At 37.5% G+C, this 21093-nt stretch overlaps 1 protein-coding gene across 6 annotated transcripts in view; it reads left to right on the top strand.

Moving 5' to 3' along the window:
- Nucleotides 1–9133, top strand: part of LOC6049262 (5-hydroxytryptamine receptor 1) — a 181225-nt gene extending 172092 nt beyond the window's left edge. For 5 of the 6 annotated variants that reach the window (XM_038255784.1, XM_038255794.1, XM_038255775.1 and 2 more), the window contains 2 exons: nt 6013–6098; nt 6200–9133. In XM_038255784.1, the coding sequence (XP_038111712.1) occupies nt 7368–8762 (1395 nt within the window). In that variant the 5' untranslated portion in view covers nt 6013–6098; nt 6200–7367 and the 3' untranslated portion in view covers nt 8763–9133. Of the gene's footprint in view, nt 1–3703; nt 3829–6012; nt 6099–6199 lie in introns of those variants that run through there. The other variant, XM_038255807.1, reaches the window with a different exon arrangement.
- Nucleotides 9134–21093: the final 11960 nt, after the last annotated feature.

Raw genomic sequence — 21093 nt, 5'->3', positions numbered from 1 at the left:
GATCATTATTTTGTTCAACTATATTCATTGTTAAGTTAATATATGTATCAGATCATCAGAAATTTTTATATCGACATTTATTTCTGATGATATTAAAAATATTAATTATAAACCTAAAAATCATGTGGCATAAAAAATACCTCTAAAAAATCATTAAAAAAAACTACATTGTATGATTTGAGAGGTGCTCCAAAAATGAAAAAAAAAGATATTTATTCAAAAGTTGCAGTAAAACAAACACTAGGAAAATATGAGGAAATAATAAAAAGCTGTACCATTTTGTTCAAGGGCTGAAACCAGTATGACTTGTTTTAGAAAAGATGTTTGTCATGAAAAACATAATTTCTGCATGTTTTTTTTTTGTTTTCATTTCAAATATGGGTATGGATTAAACCACACTCTCTCAAAAAAGTTTAAAAGAATTGTAATTTTGTAATACATGAATAATTCGTTAAATTTTCCGATCTTTTTGAAAAAAATGTTGTGAATTTTTTTAAATCAAGACTAGCATTTTAAATGGATGTAATATTCAATGTTTGGCCGTTTTAAAATGTAATTCAAAATATTTTTTTCGAAAAGATCGGAAAATTTCACGAATGTTTCATGCTTTAACATTGATAATCGGACCCTTAGTTGCTGAGATATCGTCATTAGAAAATGGTGGGTTATTTTGGTGAGAATAAGAAAACTTCAATTTTCGTGTTTCTTTTTCTTAAAGCGGCTCTATCTCAGCAACCCGAGGTCCAATCTTCAATTTCTCTTAGACAATTTTAAAGCAAATTTTTTGACCATGTTTCTCTATTGCTCAAAAGTTGCGGATTTTTTTCCCCTAAAACATATAAAAAAATCTCGAAAATCAAAAAATACGTATTTTGGGAAATTTAGTTTTAGTGAAAGAAAAGTTGATTATCAAATCTGCAATTTTTTTTCCGTGTACACTGAAAAAAATAATGTAAATTTGGAAGCTGTAATTTTGGAAGGTTGAATATTACTTCTTTTATGATGTAATTTTACCTCAATTTAGACTGAAAAAGTGACATTACACCAGAAAAGTGGTAAAATTACACATTTCCAGAGGTAAAATTACACATTTTTTCTGACATAAAAGATGTATCCCTTCCCAGATGTAATATTACCATGATTTTTTTTCTGTGTACCTTTTTTTTCTAAAAAGTCCTCAACAATACCTACAACTTTGCCGAAGACACCAAATTGATCAGAAATTCACTCAATAGTTACAGCTGTTTGAATATTTACATACCATTTTTTTGTGGATAGCAGCCAAAAATGTATGGGTGAACCAATGACGCAAAAAAGCTTATTTGGTCATAGTGAAGGCCCCCACAAAGTTTAAGTCAAATAAAAAAATACAAAAAATAAAAATGGTCAAAATCGGCCGATTTCGTAGAGAGTTGCTCAGAGTATTGTTGACAGACATGGGAAACAAAAATTTATGTTCTTTTATCACGTTCTTGATTCATCCGCCTTAAGTTCACCACAAAAGACTTGAAATCTTACTCAAACTTCTAAGAATCGCAACTCTCACCACAAAACTCAACGATGAAGATGCCACCGGCAAATGGTTTGTTTTATTTTTATCTTCCCCGACGATTCACCCTCCCACGGGACCCGCATCAACGAGATTTCCTTCCAAGGATTTCCATTTTCAAGTTTGCACTTTTATCTGCATACTCTCAGTATATCCTTTTTATTCCGAGGAACGAGAAAAATGATTTGCCCTTTGCACACACCCACTCACACTGAGCAATTCCGCAGAGAGATTTACTGAAATGTGGGTGTGGAGGTCAGTCGAAAAAGTTTAAAGTTTTGGTTCTTTTGTTCGTGGTTTTTTTTTCTCTTTAGACCAGGGAATATTCCAAAGAATGGATTTGGATTTGCATACGATTACGGAGTGACCAACGAGTGACCTCGGGGATGCATAAGAAAATGCTATTCAAGTTACGTTTGGGAGGTTTTTCTCAGCAGGGAAATTTGAACAGTTTTTTTTCTCTCTCTACGGGTACCGACCGGCGTTTTGAATGGTGATTAACTTTTCCCACGGACAATACGTCAAGTGGGATTATTTGGGAGGAAAAATGAATTGTATCCTTCGGAGGAAAAGCCCTCGGACTGAGTAAACTCTCAACTGTAGTTAAAAAGCAAAAAAGCGAACCTTCCATGAAGGACCGTTCCGGACTTGGATCACTTTTCTCGAGGGGCGTTTAATGGCATTTCGGGTAGGTCAATTGGACAGGATTGACTGAAAATGAGCAACAAACTAGCATTTGAATAACGTAGTTGTGTGTTCATTTTCATCCTGCTATGATTTCAGGTTGATTCGGACAATTTAGAATATATGTAATGTTTATCTGTGATAGTTATTTATGTTATTTACAAGTTTTTACTATAGAAGATTGAAAAAGCATTATGATGCATTTAAGCAATATGATGATAACTTTTAACTTTTTACTTGAGCAATTCTTTCCGAAATGGGGATCGGATTTTGTTTGTATTTGTGAAGGCCTTTCCAATGACCAAAATAATCATTTTTTTTGTCTTTGTTTCACCCATATAAAAGTCCACACAATTTTGGCATCTGTCCATACAAAAATGGTACGTAAAAATTTAAAAAAATCTGTATCATTTTTATGAACTATCTTATCGATTAGTGTAAACCAAATAGATCAGTAAATTGCTCCAAAAGATACTGATTTTTGCCATATTTGAATGGACAGCTTCCTTTATTTATTCAACGCCTCCATCTGAAATGCTCAGGCTGTATCTTAACACTAACTAATTCTAATTTTAAACACAGATTTGGTCACAGCATAATCGAAACAAGTACAGACTTCGTTGAATTTACGGAGACAAACATCGAGCGGGTTATAATAACCGTAGTCAAACAGATGCCTCGGAATCCACAATAAAGGACGTTCACTTCTGAGTCCTTGGCGCGCCGGTTCGTTGAAGCGTACGTTGCCGCGGATGCTGTCGCAGTCGATGTTGCCTCGTAGCAGGTCGAACACGAAGAGGCGCTGCATCAGGATCCTACGCTGGGCGAGAGATTGCAACCTAAACAGCAAGCAGCGTTCCTCGTACGGTGGCAGGATTTGCGGGTTGGTCCATGGTAGCTTGCGTAAAGCAAACCTCACAAAGGCACGCTGTACTCGTTCAAGCCGTGCAGAGTGCGTTACGTGATAAGGCGCCCAGACTATCGCAGCATACTCCAGCACACTCCTGACCAGCGAGACGTACAACACCTTCAGAGCGAAAGGGTCGTCAAAGTGGGCGGTGTTGCGCTTCAGAAAACCCAGCATGGCAAATGCCTTTGCAGTTGTCAGCGCAATGTGTTCATTGAACCTCATTTTACGATCTACCGTCACGCCTAGATCCTTGATCGATGTGACACGATCTAGAGCACGACGCTCCACTGTGTACTCGAAGCGCAAGGGATCCCTAGAACGGCTGAACGAGACGACCTTGCACTTCTTCGCGTGCACCTTCATGCCATTCAAATCGCACCAGTTGAGAAGAGAGTTGATGTCCGACTGCAGTGCACAGCAATCGGCGTTGTTCTTTACTTTGCGGAACATCTTCAAGTCGTCAGCGTACATCAGCGTACTGGAGCTGGTAAACGCGCAGATTTCGTTCACAAACAGAATAAAAATAAGAGGACCTAGGTGACTGCCTTGTGGGACGCCGGAAGGAATTTCAAATATACCGGAATGAGCGACTCGAAGGTTGACGAAGGCCTTCCGATTCGTCAGGTACGAACGAAGCCATTCAGTAATCCAGTCGGGGAGACCAAGCCTGCGGAGCTTCCGAATGGTAAGTGCATGAGGTACCTTATCGAACGCCTTCTCAAAGTCGATGTAGATAGCTTCCAACATTGTAAACTTGTATGGGGAAGGTCCCACAAAGTTATGCCAAATGAAAGAAATATAAAAAAAATCGAAATCGCCCGTTTTCGTAGAATAAGCCAATTTTTAAAAACTATTTAATAAGAAACTTTTTATCTGAAATCAAAAGTTTTACAAGAGATATTTTGTTTGTGAGCTCGCACGCCTTGCAGGGTTATTCGTATTCCGAGCGTCATTTTTTCTAGCAATTTGTGTTTTTTGTGCTTTCATTAAGATTACATTGAATGTTTTGTGATTTTAAAAGCCCTTACTATATCATCGTTGATCAGAAGGCACGGCGTCGGGTAAATTGTGCAATTACTATTCAAATATTGTGTTAAATTTTCAAGGTGAAACACTCATTTCTACACAGAAAAAAATAATGTAAATTTGGAAGCTTTAATTTTGGAAGGTTGAATATTACCTCTTTTATGATGTAATTTTACCTCAATTTATACTGAAAAAGTGACAGTACAACAGAAAAGTGGTAAAATTACACATTTCCAGAGGTAAAATTACACCTTTTTTCTGACATAAAAGATGTACCCCTTCCCAGATGTAATATTACCATGATTTTTTTTTCTGTGTATATAATCGTTCATCGAAAAACACGCTGACATGAAGGGTAGACTATTAATCGATTTTATGAAGAGTAAAGCGTCTTTTATTTACAATTTTTTGAAATTTGCTCGCGTTATCTAAATTGTACAAACAGTAAAAATATACTGATAAGTCCATCCCATAGCACTACTGCTCGGTTGGCACGCGTTCGATTAAAAAACTTTTAAAATAATCCATTATGCATTTTTCTGCAGCCAGCTACCTATGATTCTAAAAATTTCAACCGATAAACAAATTGCTTATGGTCGCATCACCTATAACAGTGAATCCTGACCTCATACCCATCTACTAACCCCCTCAAAACTCATGTGATACTTTGTCGAAGACGCAGCCGATTTAGCGGTCTCTATCACTCAAGTATCGGCTAACATTCCCATCTTACCACTGGTCGTGGCCGGCGTCGGTATTGATCAATATGATAGGAACCTTTGAAAATTGCAAAAGGGTGATGATTGGTTTCTTCTTTTCATCTGTGGTCCACGGAGCATTTTTTTGGGGTCCTGGGCAATAACGAAGTAGCATCTACGGGTAGACAACAATGCTATGCTATGATATTTTGTGATGTTTTGTTTGTTTCAATCGTTTCAATCATGAGCTTTGTATCTTCATAGTTAATTTTTTCTGTTTTTTTTTTTTTTTTGCAAAATTAGCAGATTTTGAACTAATGGTCAGAATTACTTTGCAAAATAATTTCAAATCAAACTGCTGAACTTTTGGATTTTTTTTTCAACAAGAAAAGTACTTTTATTTTTGATTGATTGATATTATGATGTGAAAAAAAGATTATTTGGAAAGTTGCAATTTTCAGAATATGTTGAACCTTTCAGCACTTGTTTCGAAAAGTAATGCTTTTCTTAATTATTTTGTTTTATATGGTTGATTGACTAAACATATGAACATCTGACTCACAATTCCATTCAAATGGTGTTTTTGATTTGCAAAAACAGTTGTGTGGAACTCATTGCAAAACCTGTTTTTTTCATAACTCGTCGTATTTAGCCTACTCGGCATACTTCGTTAGATAAATGTACGACTCGTTCTGAAAAAAATCTTGTTTTTGCAACTTGTTTCATAAACTACTTTTTTCATTTTTTTCTACCTTATATTTTGGGCGGATTTTGAAGGAGTTGGGACACGGCCTAATAAGAAAAAATGCACTCAAAACAAAATAATTCTGGCTTGTCAAATCCATTGTTAGAATATAAAATTACATCAAAGTGAACCATAGTTGAACGGAACTCTATTAGGTTATACAAAGTAGGAAATTATGAATAGATTATTTACAAATAAAATTAATTCAATTGAATTGAATGAATCATTTACTTTTCGATTTTGTTTTTTTTTCAGCCAACATTTTAATTATATTTAAAGTAAAAAGTAAAAAAAATGATCATTTATCCGAAGTGATACTTTTCTGAGCCCTTCGGATTATCGAGTCAGTACTGTGATTCCAAAATCTAATCAGTTTTCATTTTCTCTCTTCTTATTTCAGTAGTAATATTGCTGGAAGAAAAACCCTCCTTCAACCACTCACCACATCGAAGCCGTAAACCACCACAACCCATCTGAGTGAGTGAGGTAAATTATTAATCTGCACTAGCAGCAAAACCGTACACCAGAAGCTGCAAAAAGCTTCCGGATCCATTTAAATAAGAAATCATTTCCTTCTGCCATTTCAGGGGGAGCAAAAAAAGAGCCTGGCATTACGATAAGCCGATTCTCCTCGACGTCGTCGTTGGAGGAGGTAGAGCAAGACAAAATCGACAAAAAGCGCGCAATATTTCAACCAAATCAATCAGCAACAGCTGCGCCATCTGAACGATACAAAACCTTACAGTGCAGATAACTGGTTTGCTCTCTCGAGTGCATCACAAAAAAATCTGGAATTCCCAGCATTTTGCACACGATGACGATGCCAAATGCGATTACACAAAAAACGACAACCGGGACGCCGGTCTAGAACCCACAACATCATCTTCATCAACGACTCACCGCCGAGGAGTGTCTACAAGACTAAGGTCGTTGAGTTACACCCCGAGTCTAGCGTCTAGCGTCAAGTACCAACAGAGAGTAGGACTCGTCGACTTTTGTTTTCCGACAGCACAACAATAGCGAGCGCAAAACGTCAAGTGCTTTTTGCTCCCCACCAACAGACAATCGTCTTTTGCGGGCAACCTCAGCGTCCGGGCTAGTCAGGACGAACGCTTTTTCCGCTCCGTCTGTCGAACAACCAGATAATGATGCCATAATTTAATCAAGAAGCGCTCGCTCTCTCTCCCTCTGCATGGGTGGGTGATGCCATCGACAACGACGACATCACCGAACTGTTTGGGACCGGCACCTATCAGAGCAGAAGGAGGGGAGGAGGAGCCTCCCTCGGCCCCACCTCACGACAAACGATAATAGGGAAAGATTTTCGCAATCGAATAAAAACGTGCCACGGCGATGTGGAGTTCGGGAGCGCTCTCCCTCGACATGGTCGACAGTCGGAAACGGCACACGTGAACCCTCTTGAAACGGGAGTCCTCCAACTCCGGGAACGGGCAGATTGTGTAATATCGTGAGTGAGGAAAGGAAAAATCGTGCCACTTGCAAATTGAATAAATATCCAATGAAAGAAGCTGCAAGAAGTCCTCGGCTACCGGTTGTACTTGTTCAGCGACTCTTCAGGTACTTGTCGTCTAGGGAAGAGAAATCATATCGTCATAAGAATCACGAGAGCACAAGCGGATAAAATTATTTCTTATTGGATTCCGGTTCGGGCCAATTGACGGAACGTAACCTCTAGAGCAGAAGGGGAATGGGGCCGCGTCCGGGCCTCTAATCCGGTTGACCCAGTCTTTATGTATGGATTCAACAGTGCTGCCACTGTTGTCGAACTTGATAGCACCAGCGGCAGCGGAAATTACGGTCGTTTCAGCAGCAGTGGCGGCACAAGCCACGGCCGCAGCCATTTTCACCAACTCTTCGTCACCGTCGTCCGGTTTCCTCGAGTACCTGCGGAACGATAACAGTAGCAGCACCCTAGCGGCACTGCCCGATATAACCAGCAGTAGTAGTTTAATCAGTAGCAGCTCCACCACTCTCGTTCCGCCGTTCTTCACAAGCTCTCTAGTCAACGGCAGCGGTTCGGGGTCGGAGCTAGATCCCAGCGGCAGCGGCAACAATGTGCTTACCTTCCAGACAATCATCATCAGTGTGACCCTGCTTGCGGTGATCCTCGGTACGATCATCGGAAATGTGCTAGTATGTGTTGCGGTATGCCTGGTACGGAAGTTGCGACGACCCTGCAACTACCTGCTTGTTTCGCTCGCCATCTCTGATCTCTGCGTGGCCGTCCTGGTGATGCCACCGGCCCTCATGTACGAGGTACTCGAAGAATGGAAGTTCGGCACGGTATTCTGCGACATCTGGGTATCGTTCGATGTGCTCTCCTGCACTGCTTCAATCTTGAACCTGTGTGCCATCTCAGTTGACCGGTACTGGGCGATCACGAAACCGCTCGAGTACGGCGTTAAACGCACCCCGCGTCGCATGATCGGCTGCATCGTGCTAGTCTGGCTCGTCGCAGCCTGCATATCGCTCCCACCACTTTTAATCTTAGGCAACGAACACATGACCAACGGCCAGCCGTCCTGCTCGGTATGCCAGAACTTTTTCTACCAAATCTATGCCACCCTCGGCTCCTTCTACATCCCGCTCGCCGTAATGCTGTTCGTGTACTACCAAATCTTCCGCGCCGCCCGCCGAATCGTCAACGAGGAAAGGCGCGCCCAAAAACGTCTCGAGTCCGCCATCAACGGCAGCGTCGGCACTCCCGAAAAAAAGATCGGCCCCGGCGGAACCGTCCTCGTTGCCACTCCCCAGCACAAACGGCTCCGCTTCCAGCTGGCCAAGGAGCGCAAAGCCTCCACCACCCTCGGCATCATCATGTCCGCGTTCACCATCTGCTGGCTGCCCTTCTTCATCCTGGCCCTCGTTCGACCCTTCCTCGGCGAAGACCACCGAACCCTGTCCTCGCTCTTTCTCTGGCTCGGTTACGCCAACTCCCTTCTGAACCCCATCATCTACGCAACGCTGAACCGCGACTTCCGGAAACCGTTCCAGGAGATCCTCTTCTTTCGCTGTTCCAACTTGAACAACATGATGCGGGAGGACTTTTACCACAGCCAGTACGGTGATCCGGGCTCGCAGAGGTTGGTCATCACCAACGACGGAGGAGCGCGGGAAAGCTTCCTGTGAGAGAAGCGGTAGAGTGTGTAGCTTGTACTGTACCGTAGGTATAGAATTAGTATAGAAACTATTGCCGACGGTATCCGACGGCTTCGACATGATGTTTAGCGTGTAAGTTCGGTGTGTTATAAGTATATTTTGGAGTTGGAGTTTACTGAACGGATCGTTGAGTGATAAGAATTTTGTCTATTAGTTTCTTACTTAACACTGAAATCCCAAGCCTACAAATTAGTTGGACTGGCAACTTCAACTTGTTCAAGCAAAACCAGTCAGGACGCAACTTGAGACAGGGTTTTTTTTTCGACCACCTTGAGACAGGGTTGCCAGAGCTTCAAATTTATAGACTCAATTAGAAATTGGATTGATCAGGACGAAGATATCATACAGATAATGGAGATCCGGCTTCAAAAAGTTCATCACATAAGTGATCATAACTTGATGCAGAGTTAACAGATCTTTTTTTTACTTTTTGGGAAGATCTTTAGAAGAAACGATGTGTAACCTGATGATATATAATAGGATGTCCGGCCTTATGGTCTCAAAATAGTGTTTTGTTGTAACAGGTTCCCTGTGACCACCGTAGCCACATACTGTTTTCCAAGTCGGTTTCCAAAAGGACACAGTCTAAGATTTTAATTGAATATAAAACAAAAGAATTGGGTCAAAATAGGATTTTGGTGATTTTTAAAAATTTTAGCTTGAAAGGACTCCAATGTAATGGCTTTACTTAGCCGTAGTATCACTATACTATACAGTCGACCCTCTGGACCTAGTTGGCGATCTTCTCGATCTCAATATTCCTCCATCTTCCGATAAATTTTTCAGTTCCTTCAAACTGCATACATCGATTCTCTTCATTCCTTCGTTAAACTTCGTTAAAATTGTATTTGTTTTTGTTTGCTGGAGGTTGTCATGATTCTCTTCCATAGCAAGTTACAACGAAAACCTGTTTGATGATGATCTCTTTTTCGATGGTCCCCTCAATATTGACAACCGGGGAGTCAACTCTGTATTATCTTTTCAACTATGAAATATTTTGGCACGTTTTTAAATACAGTAAACTCTCTAGCTGACGATCCTCTCGATATCAATATTGAGCAACTCTCTACGAAATCGGCCGATTTCGACCATTTTTATTTTTTGTATTTTTTTATTTACAGTCATCCCACATATTCGGAACACCCACAAATTCGGAACAGTTTTGTGATAATTTGTCAATAACATGCCAAATGCATCTTTTCTGGTGACCCTACTATTTTTAGGACCTTTATTTGGACATTATCTTGCTATTTCACTAGTAAATGTAGTGCTTTTAGAACAAAAAACTTCATGTCAAGACTATTTTATTCAAAGCAGCAAAACACTGCCTCCAAATTGCCCGTTCCATAATTGTGGAATGTTATTGTGCCTCCCACAATTGTGAAACACCTGAATTTAACGGATATTTTCACAAAAAAAGCTATCAGACCATTCATAAATCATAACTAAGCTTGAATTTCATTGGTTTCAGTGTTTAAAGTCATTATTTAGTAAAAAATATGTACTCCGGGAGAGAACCAAAGTTTGTTTACATCCGTAAGGAAAAAGTGTTCCGAATTTGTGGATTTCAAAGGTCAAAGTTTTTCTTCAAAAACTTGATATAAAAGTTAAAATTTGCAGTTGTTCGATACAGCATTTGAAAGATCTCAAGAAAAACTTTCAAATGGAGGTAAAAGCAAATTATTATGTTCAACTTTCGATTTGCTATGATTTTTTGAACATTTGCCGATCTGTAAACTGTTCCGAATATGAGGGATGAGTGTAACTCAAACTTTGTGGGGGCCTTCCCAATGACCAAATAAGCTATTTTGCGTCATTGGTTCACCCATACAAGTCTCCATATAATTTTGGCTGCTGTCCATACAAAAATGGTATGTAAATATTCAATCAGCTGTAACTTTTGAGTGAATTTTCTGATCAATTTGGAGTCTTCGGCAAAGTTGTAGGTATTGTTGAGGACTTTTGAGAAAAAAAAGGTACATGGATTTTTTTTGCAGATTTTTTTATCAACTTTTTTTTCACTAAAATTCAATTTCCCAAAATACGTATTTTTTTGATTTTCAAGACTTTTTTATATGTTTTAGGGGACAAAAATCCGCAACTTTTGAGCCATAGAGAAACATGGTCAAAAAATTTGCCACCGAGTTATGATTTTTTGAAAAAACAGTGATTTTAGGAAAAAATCTAAGTTTCATGCAAAAACAAGTTTGACATTATTTTTAAATGCAAAATTGAATTTGCAATCGAAAAGTACTTTACAGATTTTTTGATAAAGGGCTCTGTTTTCAAGATATAGCCACCGAAAGTTTGATTTTAGCGAAATATTTGCAGTTTTTCAATTTTTAAAGAATAGTGACCATAAGTGACCATTTCTAAAAATATTTTTTTTGAGAAGTTCAGAAAATTTGCTATAAAATTGTCTAAGAGACATTGAAGACACAATTGGACCTCGGGTTGCTGAGATAGAGCCGCTTTAAGAAAAAGAAACACGAAAATTGAAGTTTTCTTAATCTTACCAAAATAACCCACCATTTTCTAATGACGATATCTCAGCAACTAATGGTCCGATTATCAATGTTAATGCATGAAACATTCGTGAAATTTTCCGATCTTTTCGAAAAAAATATTTTGAAATTATTTAAATCAAGACTAACATTTTAAAAGGGCCAAACATTGAATATTACGCCCGGTCTTTTTTAGGAGCCACTCATTTCCTCACGCTCGTTAACAAGAGTGTTTTTTTTTGCTATTTTAAAGTAAATTTAAAGAATTGAAAAAAAACAAGAACATTCGCTAGAAAACCATAGGTATTGGCGGTCTTTATTTCAAAATTTCCAATCGAACCTTATCGATCGATTGTATGGGGAGAAATTTGCAAAGTTGCGTTCATTTCCGATAAAATCAAACAAATGCTTCTTTTTTCATTTTAGAAAACATTCTGCGCACTCTTTTCTAGATTGCGATCAATAAAATTTGTAAATACCAAAGTTTAATCAGTTTTGAGTTTTTTTTTCGTCAATCTTATGGGTAATTAGGTGGATTTTGTGATATTTTCCAAGTTAAGCATTTTGAAATGCTCAAATTTGTTTTCAAGTAGTTCTATAGTGTATCTTAACGATCAGTTGTGCAATGTGAACTTTTGTTTTTCGTTTAACAAAAATATTCAGGTATACTTTATGAGTAATATAAAGAAATATACAGCTCTCAAAATATCGGAGAAAAGGCCGTCTTTAACTGCTATATTTTTTACAAATTTGGCACAATTTTTTTAATGAAATATTTAAAATTATATTTTCAATCCTCAAAAACAAAGCAACATATTGCATTTTAGTACAACAATATGTTGAAAATCCAATTATTTAATATTTTTAATCTTTTTTATGCAATTTTGAAAATCTGCAATTCATTCAACCATAATTCGTGTGCTCTTTTTAATGAGCGGCTCGCTCTTTTTTTGCCCACCTCTAGTGTTTTGACCGTGTCTGAATCAAGGATTCCTCGAGAAATTTCACATAACATATGATAAAACTGGAGGTCGACACCTCGTACGTTCCCGAGATATGATTTTTAGAAAATAAGAAATGAGTTTTTCAACGCGCCACGCATAAAAACTTAAAAAATAACGAAAATGAAAAAAATAAATACGACAAGGGCTGACAAAATCGAGTTTGCACCGAGTTGCATACAATTTTTTTGCAATTCTGAAAAAAAAACAAACTTTTCAGCACTCGAATAAGTGCTATGAACTTTTCAGCACTGTTATTATTAGACAATTTTGTTACTAAAGAATGCCTGTATAAGTATTTGCAAATATATTAAATTTGTTTTCATTGAAATAAAATGAAAGCAGTTTTTGTTTAAATTGTCGGTTAGCTTCAACAATTCTTACCATTCTTATCAGTTAACGATTCCTCAGTGAAAACAATCCCAACTAGTTCAAAGTATTAAGATCAAACCAAAAACTAAAAAAAAACAAAGTCCGCATATACATGGCAGTGCAACAAGACCCGGAACAGAAGAAAAAAGCTGAGACACACAAGGTTCTCCCAAAACGGCTGTACGAGATATTTATTCAATTCTGAATTGAATACATTTCACAAACGAATTGGATCGCTCAAAGTTGAGATTTGTGTTCGGTAAGCGAAAAAAGCAAAACAAAGCAAAAGCAAACTTGTTGTAATATTGATTGTTGTGATTTGTGTCCATACGATATGCTCTAGGGTAAGTTAGTGAAAGTTGGCATAATGTAAAGGCATATGTTTGAATCGGAGTGGGGTTCGGGAAAACTTTGCCGTAATTATTCTCGAGCACACTCTACAGATACAAATTAACCCAGTGTGAAGAAAGCACATGTTTCGAAAGTGGAAAATTAATAGTTCAATGTTTGTGATAAATGATGATAAAGAAGTATAAATAAACTATGCATTGTTCAATGCTAAGAGCCACAAAAATGCAATTATGCTACTAAGATTGTGAAAAAGGATAGATGAATGCAAGTTACTAAGAAAGTTGTGTTTTTTTTTTTTCTATGGAAAAGTTTATAAGTTGGGTAAAAATCTGTTTAATTTCACACGACATTTTTCTGTTACTCGATACCTGCGCTGAAATCACAAATTGACCAACTCTTGTTGTTTGATTAATGTTGTTATAGTAAGTGTTTGAATTGTTACCAAGCCAGAATTTGTGTGATTGAAATGATACTAAAAGGAACCTGAACTAGAGGAACAAAAATACTATGAAAACATGTTAGATATTGCAATTTTTAAGTAATTTTTAAAACGCTATTTTCAAAATAGGATACTTAAAGTATTACGACGACAGCTAAGCTCTGAAAGGCTATTAAAAAGTAGCGGACTAAATAATTGTATGAAAACAACACCGAGTTCACTCCTTTCGGTAAAGAGGGGGCTGTAAGATATTATTTGTAACAAAAGAAGCGCATGCAATACCAAGTGTATAGTGGAAATTGAATACAAGAAATACAATCATTGTGAATAATTTATGAGCTGTCAAAATTGTAATTTATGAAAGAAAAATTCCCCTTAAAATTTGTCACGAAATCATGATCCTCAACGAAACCAGGGTGACTTTAACGGCAAAATCCCACTCCCATCAACTTCTTCGTCTTCCGGAAAAGAGCACAAGTGTTGCCTGTTTTGTAACGGCTCTTCTCATATTTCAGTTTGTGGACAAACTAATAACACCAGGTTCAACACTGACGAAGACGACGACGACACCCGGATGCATGCGTGTTCAATGTGAGCCCAAGGGGGGCAAAGACCGTCAGAAATTGGGACGACCTGGAATCCTGATTCTCTATATTTTAATAGGAAAGTGGTTCATATCCCATCGTCTACACAGCAAAGTCGTCCTCGTCGTCTGATGGTTGGACGATGATGGTGTACACACCTCTCCTCCCGGAAGAAGTGCCACTCTGAAAACGTGATGTGACATTAAATCAGAGATAGTTTGTGTTCGTGCAGGTTAGGTTGAAGAGATATTGCGGTACCGTCGAGTGAACGAATGTTGGGAAAGTTTCGTGGTTTTATTAAAAACAATAAAAAATTGGCTATGTTTGAAAAATTTACCTCTTTTATCAAGGATTGCATAAAGTTAGCTGCATAGTTGCATAGTTATCTATAAGGAACATATTTTTCAAGACTCATCTTAATTTCATGAGTCAGGATAAACTAAATGAAAAAACCAATTGGGCCTAAAATGATCATCAGCTGTGATAAACGGTTCATGAATTTTGAAACTTCTCCAAACAACCCCACGTTCAACATTTCAACCAGCATTCCAACCCGCGCAGTACACGTTCTTCAATTTTCTCAAGCCACCCACAAACACACACAATCCCCCACTCATCTAGGGCACTGTTTTTCTCCACTAACCCCCATTTTCTCACGAAAAGTGCATCATCTTTCTTTGCGCCGTGCTGGCGCTTCTTGCACAAAATTTCGTCACTTGCAGCAGCGCAGTGTTGCCAGCACTCACTCTCAACGGTGAGCAGTCACGAAAATTTTATTTATAGTGCTCTTTGCAGTAATCCGTTTTTCTCGTCGTCGTCGTCGTAGACTCGAGTTTACGGAAGCATCAATGGTCCCATCTTCTCATGCACAAGGTTACAAGTCTGGAAGCATCTGGAAATGAGTTATGGCTGGTACACACGGTGGGTCGGACGAAAATTATTACTTGAAGGTTAAGCTTTCTTTATTACCCATCGAACAAAGTAGCTTTTTTATCATTTGTACCAATATTGTAGGATCTTATAATTTAACATATGATAAATTTTAAACTCATCCAATATTACACTAACAAGTTTCGAAATAAAATATATTTTTTCATTCAGAACAATTTTTTTCTTTTTAAAATTACGTGTTATTTTTTCAAAAAACTTTTTTGTAAAATTTTGAAAACTCTTGAAGAATGCATGTTTATACATCAAAATTTTTTGGTATTGTCTGATACACAACTTTGTAGAACATTGTTACACTCTGAAAATAGCACTGCAAAGTTTTTCCAAACAACATAACTTTAAAATTAAAAATTTTGTTCTAAATGTAAAATGACTTTCGCAAATTTCCCATAAAATGGCATGCCTCACGATTTTTGACAATTGAGTAACGGGAAAATGACAGTGGAGCAGTTCTCTACGGAATCGGTCTTTTTTCTTTAATTTTATTTTTGTGCCTTCGGTATGCCCAAAGAAGCCATTTTGCATCATTAGTTCGTTTATATGATTTTCCATACAAATTTGGCAGCTGTCCATACAATTTTTTTTTTGACCATGCAAAAATGATGTGTGAAAATTCAAAAATCTGTATCTTTTGAAGGAATTTTTTGATCGATTTAGTGTCTTGGGCAAAGTTGTAGGTATGGATATGGACTACACTGAAAAAAAATGATACACGGTAAAAAAATTTGGTGATTTTTAATTTCACTTTTTGTCACTAAAACTTGATTTGCAAAAAAACACTTTTTTTTTGTTTTTTGATATGTTTTAGAGGACATCAATTGCCAACTTTTCAAAAATTTCCAGAATGGGCAAAAAATCTTTGACCGAGTTATGAATTTTTGAATAAATACAGATTTTTTCAAAAAATCGAAATATTGGTCGCAAAAATTTTTCAACTTCAGTTTTCGATGTAGAATCGAATTTTCACATATCATTTTTGTATGGACAGCTGCCAAATTTGTATGGAAAATTATATGAACGAACTAATGCTGCAAAATGGCTTCTTTGGGCATACCGAAGGCACCAAAAAAGTTTCAGCTGGATTAAAACATACAAAAAAAACGAATGACCGAAATCTCAGGCTTCGGGGAGTTTCCGAAGCGCATCCGGACATTGGGCTGGTGAGGCCCTCGAAACGAAATTCGATTTCGTGCACTTCATCCTCCTTCGAGAATGACACAGATTATACCGGCTCGCCTCCAGGTTTATTCGGCCTAAGCTGCACCGTCGCGAGATGAGAGCTTGTGGGCAGGTAGTTTCTAAAAGAGATAGAAAGTAAGTGATAATGTTTATATTTCATACTTAGGCTTACACGGTTACACGAGAACGACAAAATGAAACGAATTATACAGTCGTATTGAAAGTTGAGACTTTTAAAACAGGTAGTAAGGAGATTTTGAAAAACTTGAGCAGTAAAAGTTTTCATTTTTAAAACAAGGAAAAAACTTTTAATGTATCGAATTTCAGTAACTTTTTAATTCAAAAGTAAGTTACTTTTGTTATTATATTAATATTTTTTTGTGTGTAGTAAAAATCCAGAAAAATTTAAGGGGTTGTAAAGCTCCACCGTCACGAGGTATCAAAAAAGGACATCTGATTCGTGATCAGGGACCAAATTTCCCCTTAGAGCAAAGTTTTACGTAAATCGAAGAGGGATCGGGGCAACTATTTCCGATTTGGTGTAAGTTGGTGGAGAATTACCTATTGAAAAAAAACAAAAAGAAAAAATTACTTAACCCTTTCAGGCCTGATGACCTGATGACCTGGTGACATTTATGACCCATACCGAAATTCGGTTGTATAAAATCACACAGTGCTCAAAACGTATAACATTGTTCAGCAAAGTTGTAATTTATGAGTTTCTCTACCTAGGAAAAAAATGTTTGAGTGGTTGCTAATGGCCTTTTTGACGACCTAGAACATCCTGAAAACGTGACACTCTATCAACCAGCGAACCCAGCAATGACGATGTATGACGACTGAACCCCCCACGACACGATGACTGACTTTTGTCTGATGGGGATGCGGTTGAATTCATTCACGCGGACTGGCACTGCACATTACTTCAATGTTGGGAGAAGTGCACTCAGTTTTTGTTTTTAAAAATTAAGAATTTTCAGAATTTTTTTAATAACATTCAGGCTTACAACGATTTTTCCAAGCAAATGAAGTTTAGTTGTTACCAGTCACATCCCTACAACCATTTGGCACCACTTTAATCTATTTGAATCTCTTTTGGGATGATCTAGGTCCTCTAAAATGTTCTGGAATACAGATCTTGGAATATACCGCCGTAACAACATGATTCTACCAAGATTCCGATTATGGTTCATATTCATAACTTCATAACTTGGTAGAATCGTGCTGTTATGGTGGTAGACTCCAAGATCTGTATTCCAGGACACTTTGGAGGACCTAGAACGTCCAATAATGAAATGTATCTTTTTTTTGCCTGTTTCTGTTTACTCGTGGAAAAATTTAACTATTGATACAAAAATTGTAGATTAACACAGCTCAGAAAAATTCAGGCCTGAAAGAATCATTTAACCTCAGTGCACCCTCGAATCTCTTTTCGCGGTGTTCATTTGCTCGCGCCAACTCGCAATCTCCGGGCGATGAACTTTTCGCCCAATTTTGTCGTCGGCACTTTTCAATAAGAAAAATAATAACACATTTCACTTCAGACACACCGCGACGGTACTGAGTCCAAAGGATTGCACTGCACCAGGAATTGGAATGAATTAAATTTTAAGCGGCTGCACACAAACTTTGAGTGGAATTTGGGCCAAATGAAACCACAGGTGCTTTTTGCGTTCGTTCGCATTAATTGTACGATGGAATGGATGAGATTTAATTAATTTATGCGTTATCCTGCGCCGCAAGACCGGCAAAGTGATACTCTTGGAACTGCCGGTGGGTGGTTTCCTGGAACGACCGAGCGCAAATGCGGATTCACGTGATTTGCCGCCGCAGCACGTTTCTCGGTTAATGTTTATTTCCATTCAAAACCAGCGCCATGACAGACGACGACACGATGAAGAGTGGCCTCTTTCTCTGAAGGAGAGAAATTGCTTACAATAATGCGATACCGAGACGGAAACGAACGTCCCAGGGTTGGTGCACGGCGCTCAGCCTCCCAAAGTTGGACAAGATAAATGGCCAAACAGGATTTATAAATGGCTCCCCTGGGAGAAGGGGGGCAACAAAAAGTGCTCAAGCTTGCCAGGATTGTTGAAAATGAGTTGAGAAATGATTTCAGCACAAGTGAAATGTGCCGTGCTTTCGAGATTCGTATGAAGATTCATTGTGCCACTGATGCACACGCTCCACACGTCAACTCGACGAAAGAAACGATGGTGATGATGGGTAGCACCTCGTTGTGTGAAATTTTCTTTGGGTAAAAACCTCAAAATAAACAAACGTTTATGGTGCTACGGAATTCAGCAGATTACGCTTTATTAATTTGTACTTAACTTTAAATGACCCCTTAGCTGCCCACCATTGAAAAAACGGCTAATATCCACTTTTGGCAACAACGAGATATTAGCACCAGGTGGTAGAGGACGTTCCAACGCACTTTCTGGAACTTGAATTTCACTGAAATAGTGTCTAGACTTGGCTGCCGATGCGAAAAACGAAACGGCTAATATGCCACCCTTATGGGAAATTACCTTGACGGAGATTTTGTGTCAAACACTAAAACGCGTCTTTCTCGGAATACTTGATTTGGCATAATAGCCGAATTTTCAATTATGGGCATTTAGGGTGACCAACACCGTGCTAGAGTGGTCCTTAAAATTGCAATTTTCCGAATTAGGCTTTCTTTGACGCAAATGACAGGGATGCTCAAAATTTTTGAATGCCGGGCCATATTTTAAGCTCAAAAGAGCTTGCGGGCCAAATGCACAAAATGTAATATAAAAATTACCTTATTTTTGATTAAAACCGAAAACAGACCGAATTCAATAAATGTTAAAAAGATAGTTTTTTTTTAATTTCTATAATTTTTTGAACATTATTAAATAAAATAAAAAACAAAAAAACAGTTTTTCATCAGATTTATAGATTTTACTGTTTTAGGTATTGGAAAAAATAGTATTTTGTTGATTTTTTTTAAATTAAATATGTCTTTGTTAAACTTTTTTAGCATTTCCATGTCAAATAGGGAATCGGTTGTACCCGACCCTCTCCGATTTCAATGAAACTTTGTAGACATGTTATCCTAGGCCTATAAAAGCCATTTTTGTATATATGGAGTCAGTTACACTCGATAATAACGTTTGAGAAGGGCGTAAGTATGTTAAATATTTTTGTATTTTGTAATTTAAATATTGCTGTATCTCGAAGCCATCCCGCATAATCAAAAACCATCGGGGGAATAGTCCAAACTATATTACTACTAAAAGAGATGTAGTTACCACATACTTAACCATTATCATATAGTTACGGCACTATACAAAACCATAACGAAACTGATCGTCAAATGATGACGTTTTTATTGAAGTAAATCTAATGATTCTAACTATTTTTGAACTATTTGGGGTACAATAACCTTACACTAAACAGTTCGGATTGTTTAGACAACGTGACTCAACGAAAAAATGTACAAGTCCAAATAGTTCAAACAATTTATCAACTTTATTGAGAACAATATAGCAAAATTCCACAGATTTTAGATTTTTATAGTCAGAACCTGTAAGAACTAAAAACCTACTATAAATGCTATAGTAGAACACAATTGATGGCGGCCACATTTTTTCGATAAGTTTGTATAATCCAAATAATTTGTCAACTTACATGAAGTAAAATTACTATACACCATACTATTTTGAATTAAAAATTTCTATAAGTCCAAATAGTTCAAACAATATTTCAACAGTATGGAGTACAATTACAGTTTGTTATATAATCCAACTATATGTTAAACGATTGGTACAAAAATTTCAACTTTTATCAAGCAAATTGATCACAGTCGATTCCTCTGGATGATAGAGAACCTTCAACACCCCCACTTCTCCTCAGATTATCAGAAAACTCCCAAAAGAAGAAAAATGTTACGAGGGCTCATGAAATTGACTTTCACTATTCCAGAAAAAGTAGGCATGCTGTTCTTACCATACACCAAAAATATGTGTACTACATGGTGGACTATTACTGTTCACTATAAAATGAGTCAATTGTTTGGACTACTTGGACTTATCGAAAAATACTTGCCCCCGAGCTTGCTCCCTTCTAACACAACATGTCACCAAAACCACTGAAAAACCACCAACAGTTATAGATCAATCGGATAAGGCGGCAGCAGTTCGGCAGCAACGTAAATAACATCACATATAATGGCGGTAAACATTCACCAACTATCGATAGAACTTAAAAATCAAATTTGATTATATCCGAAGTAGTTATCACAACAATTGTAGGGTTCATTTTTGCGGTCTTTTTTAAAGTGTCGGCAAAGTAGTATCGGTAAAGTAGTTTTTCAGAAACTATATAGGGAATAGTCAATTTTTTGGGCAATGACTATTTGACGTAAAATCCAAGTTTATAAAAATATTTACATATGTATGAAAACCTCATATAGTTTTCTGCCTAACAACTAATTTCTCATATAGTAAAATCGACCAAAACTATTTTGGGAATGGAATTAATGGTTTGATATATCGTACATATATAGTTGGGTTACAATTTAATGAATAGTAGAGACCATTTGATAAATAGTTGAGTAACTATTTGTCATAAAGTAGTTATATAGTTCATGACTATGCGGGATTGCATCGTATCAAAAAGTGGTCAAAACAAACTTGTAGGAAATTCGACGGGCTTTCCGAAAAAAAATACACTGAAAAAAAGCACTCCACTTTAATTAGATTTTTTTGATTTTTAAGTTTAAGCGTCAAATTTGAAGGTGAGCCCACGTTTTTTTTCGTTCAAAATTTTTACGAAAATAGCCTAAAAAAAGTAAATCTTTCCCAGTTCCTGTGGGGAACACCCTTGAAGAGTATCGGGGCCGGCATTTACAAAGCGGATTCAGTGGCAGTTTCATTCTCAACTTAATGTTAACAT

The sequence above is a fragment of the Culex quinquefasciatus genome, chromosome 1, assembly GCF_015732765.1.
Source record: "Culex quinquefasciatus strain JHB chromosome 1, VPISU_Cqui_1.0_pri_paternal, whole genome shotgun sequence".
Lineage (NCBI taxonomy): Eukaryota > Metazoa > Arthropoda > Insecta > Diptera > Culicidae > Culex > Culex quinquefasciatus.
Note: the sequence above shows the minus strand (reverse complement) of the source record. Positions and strands in the feature narration are given on the sequence as shown.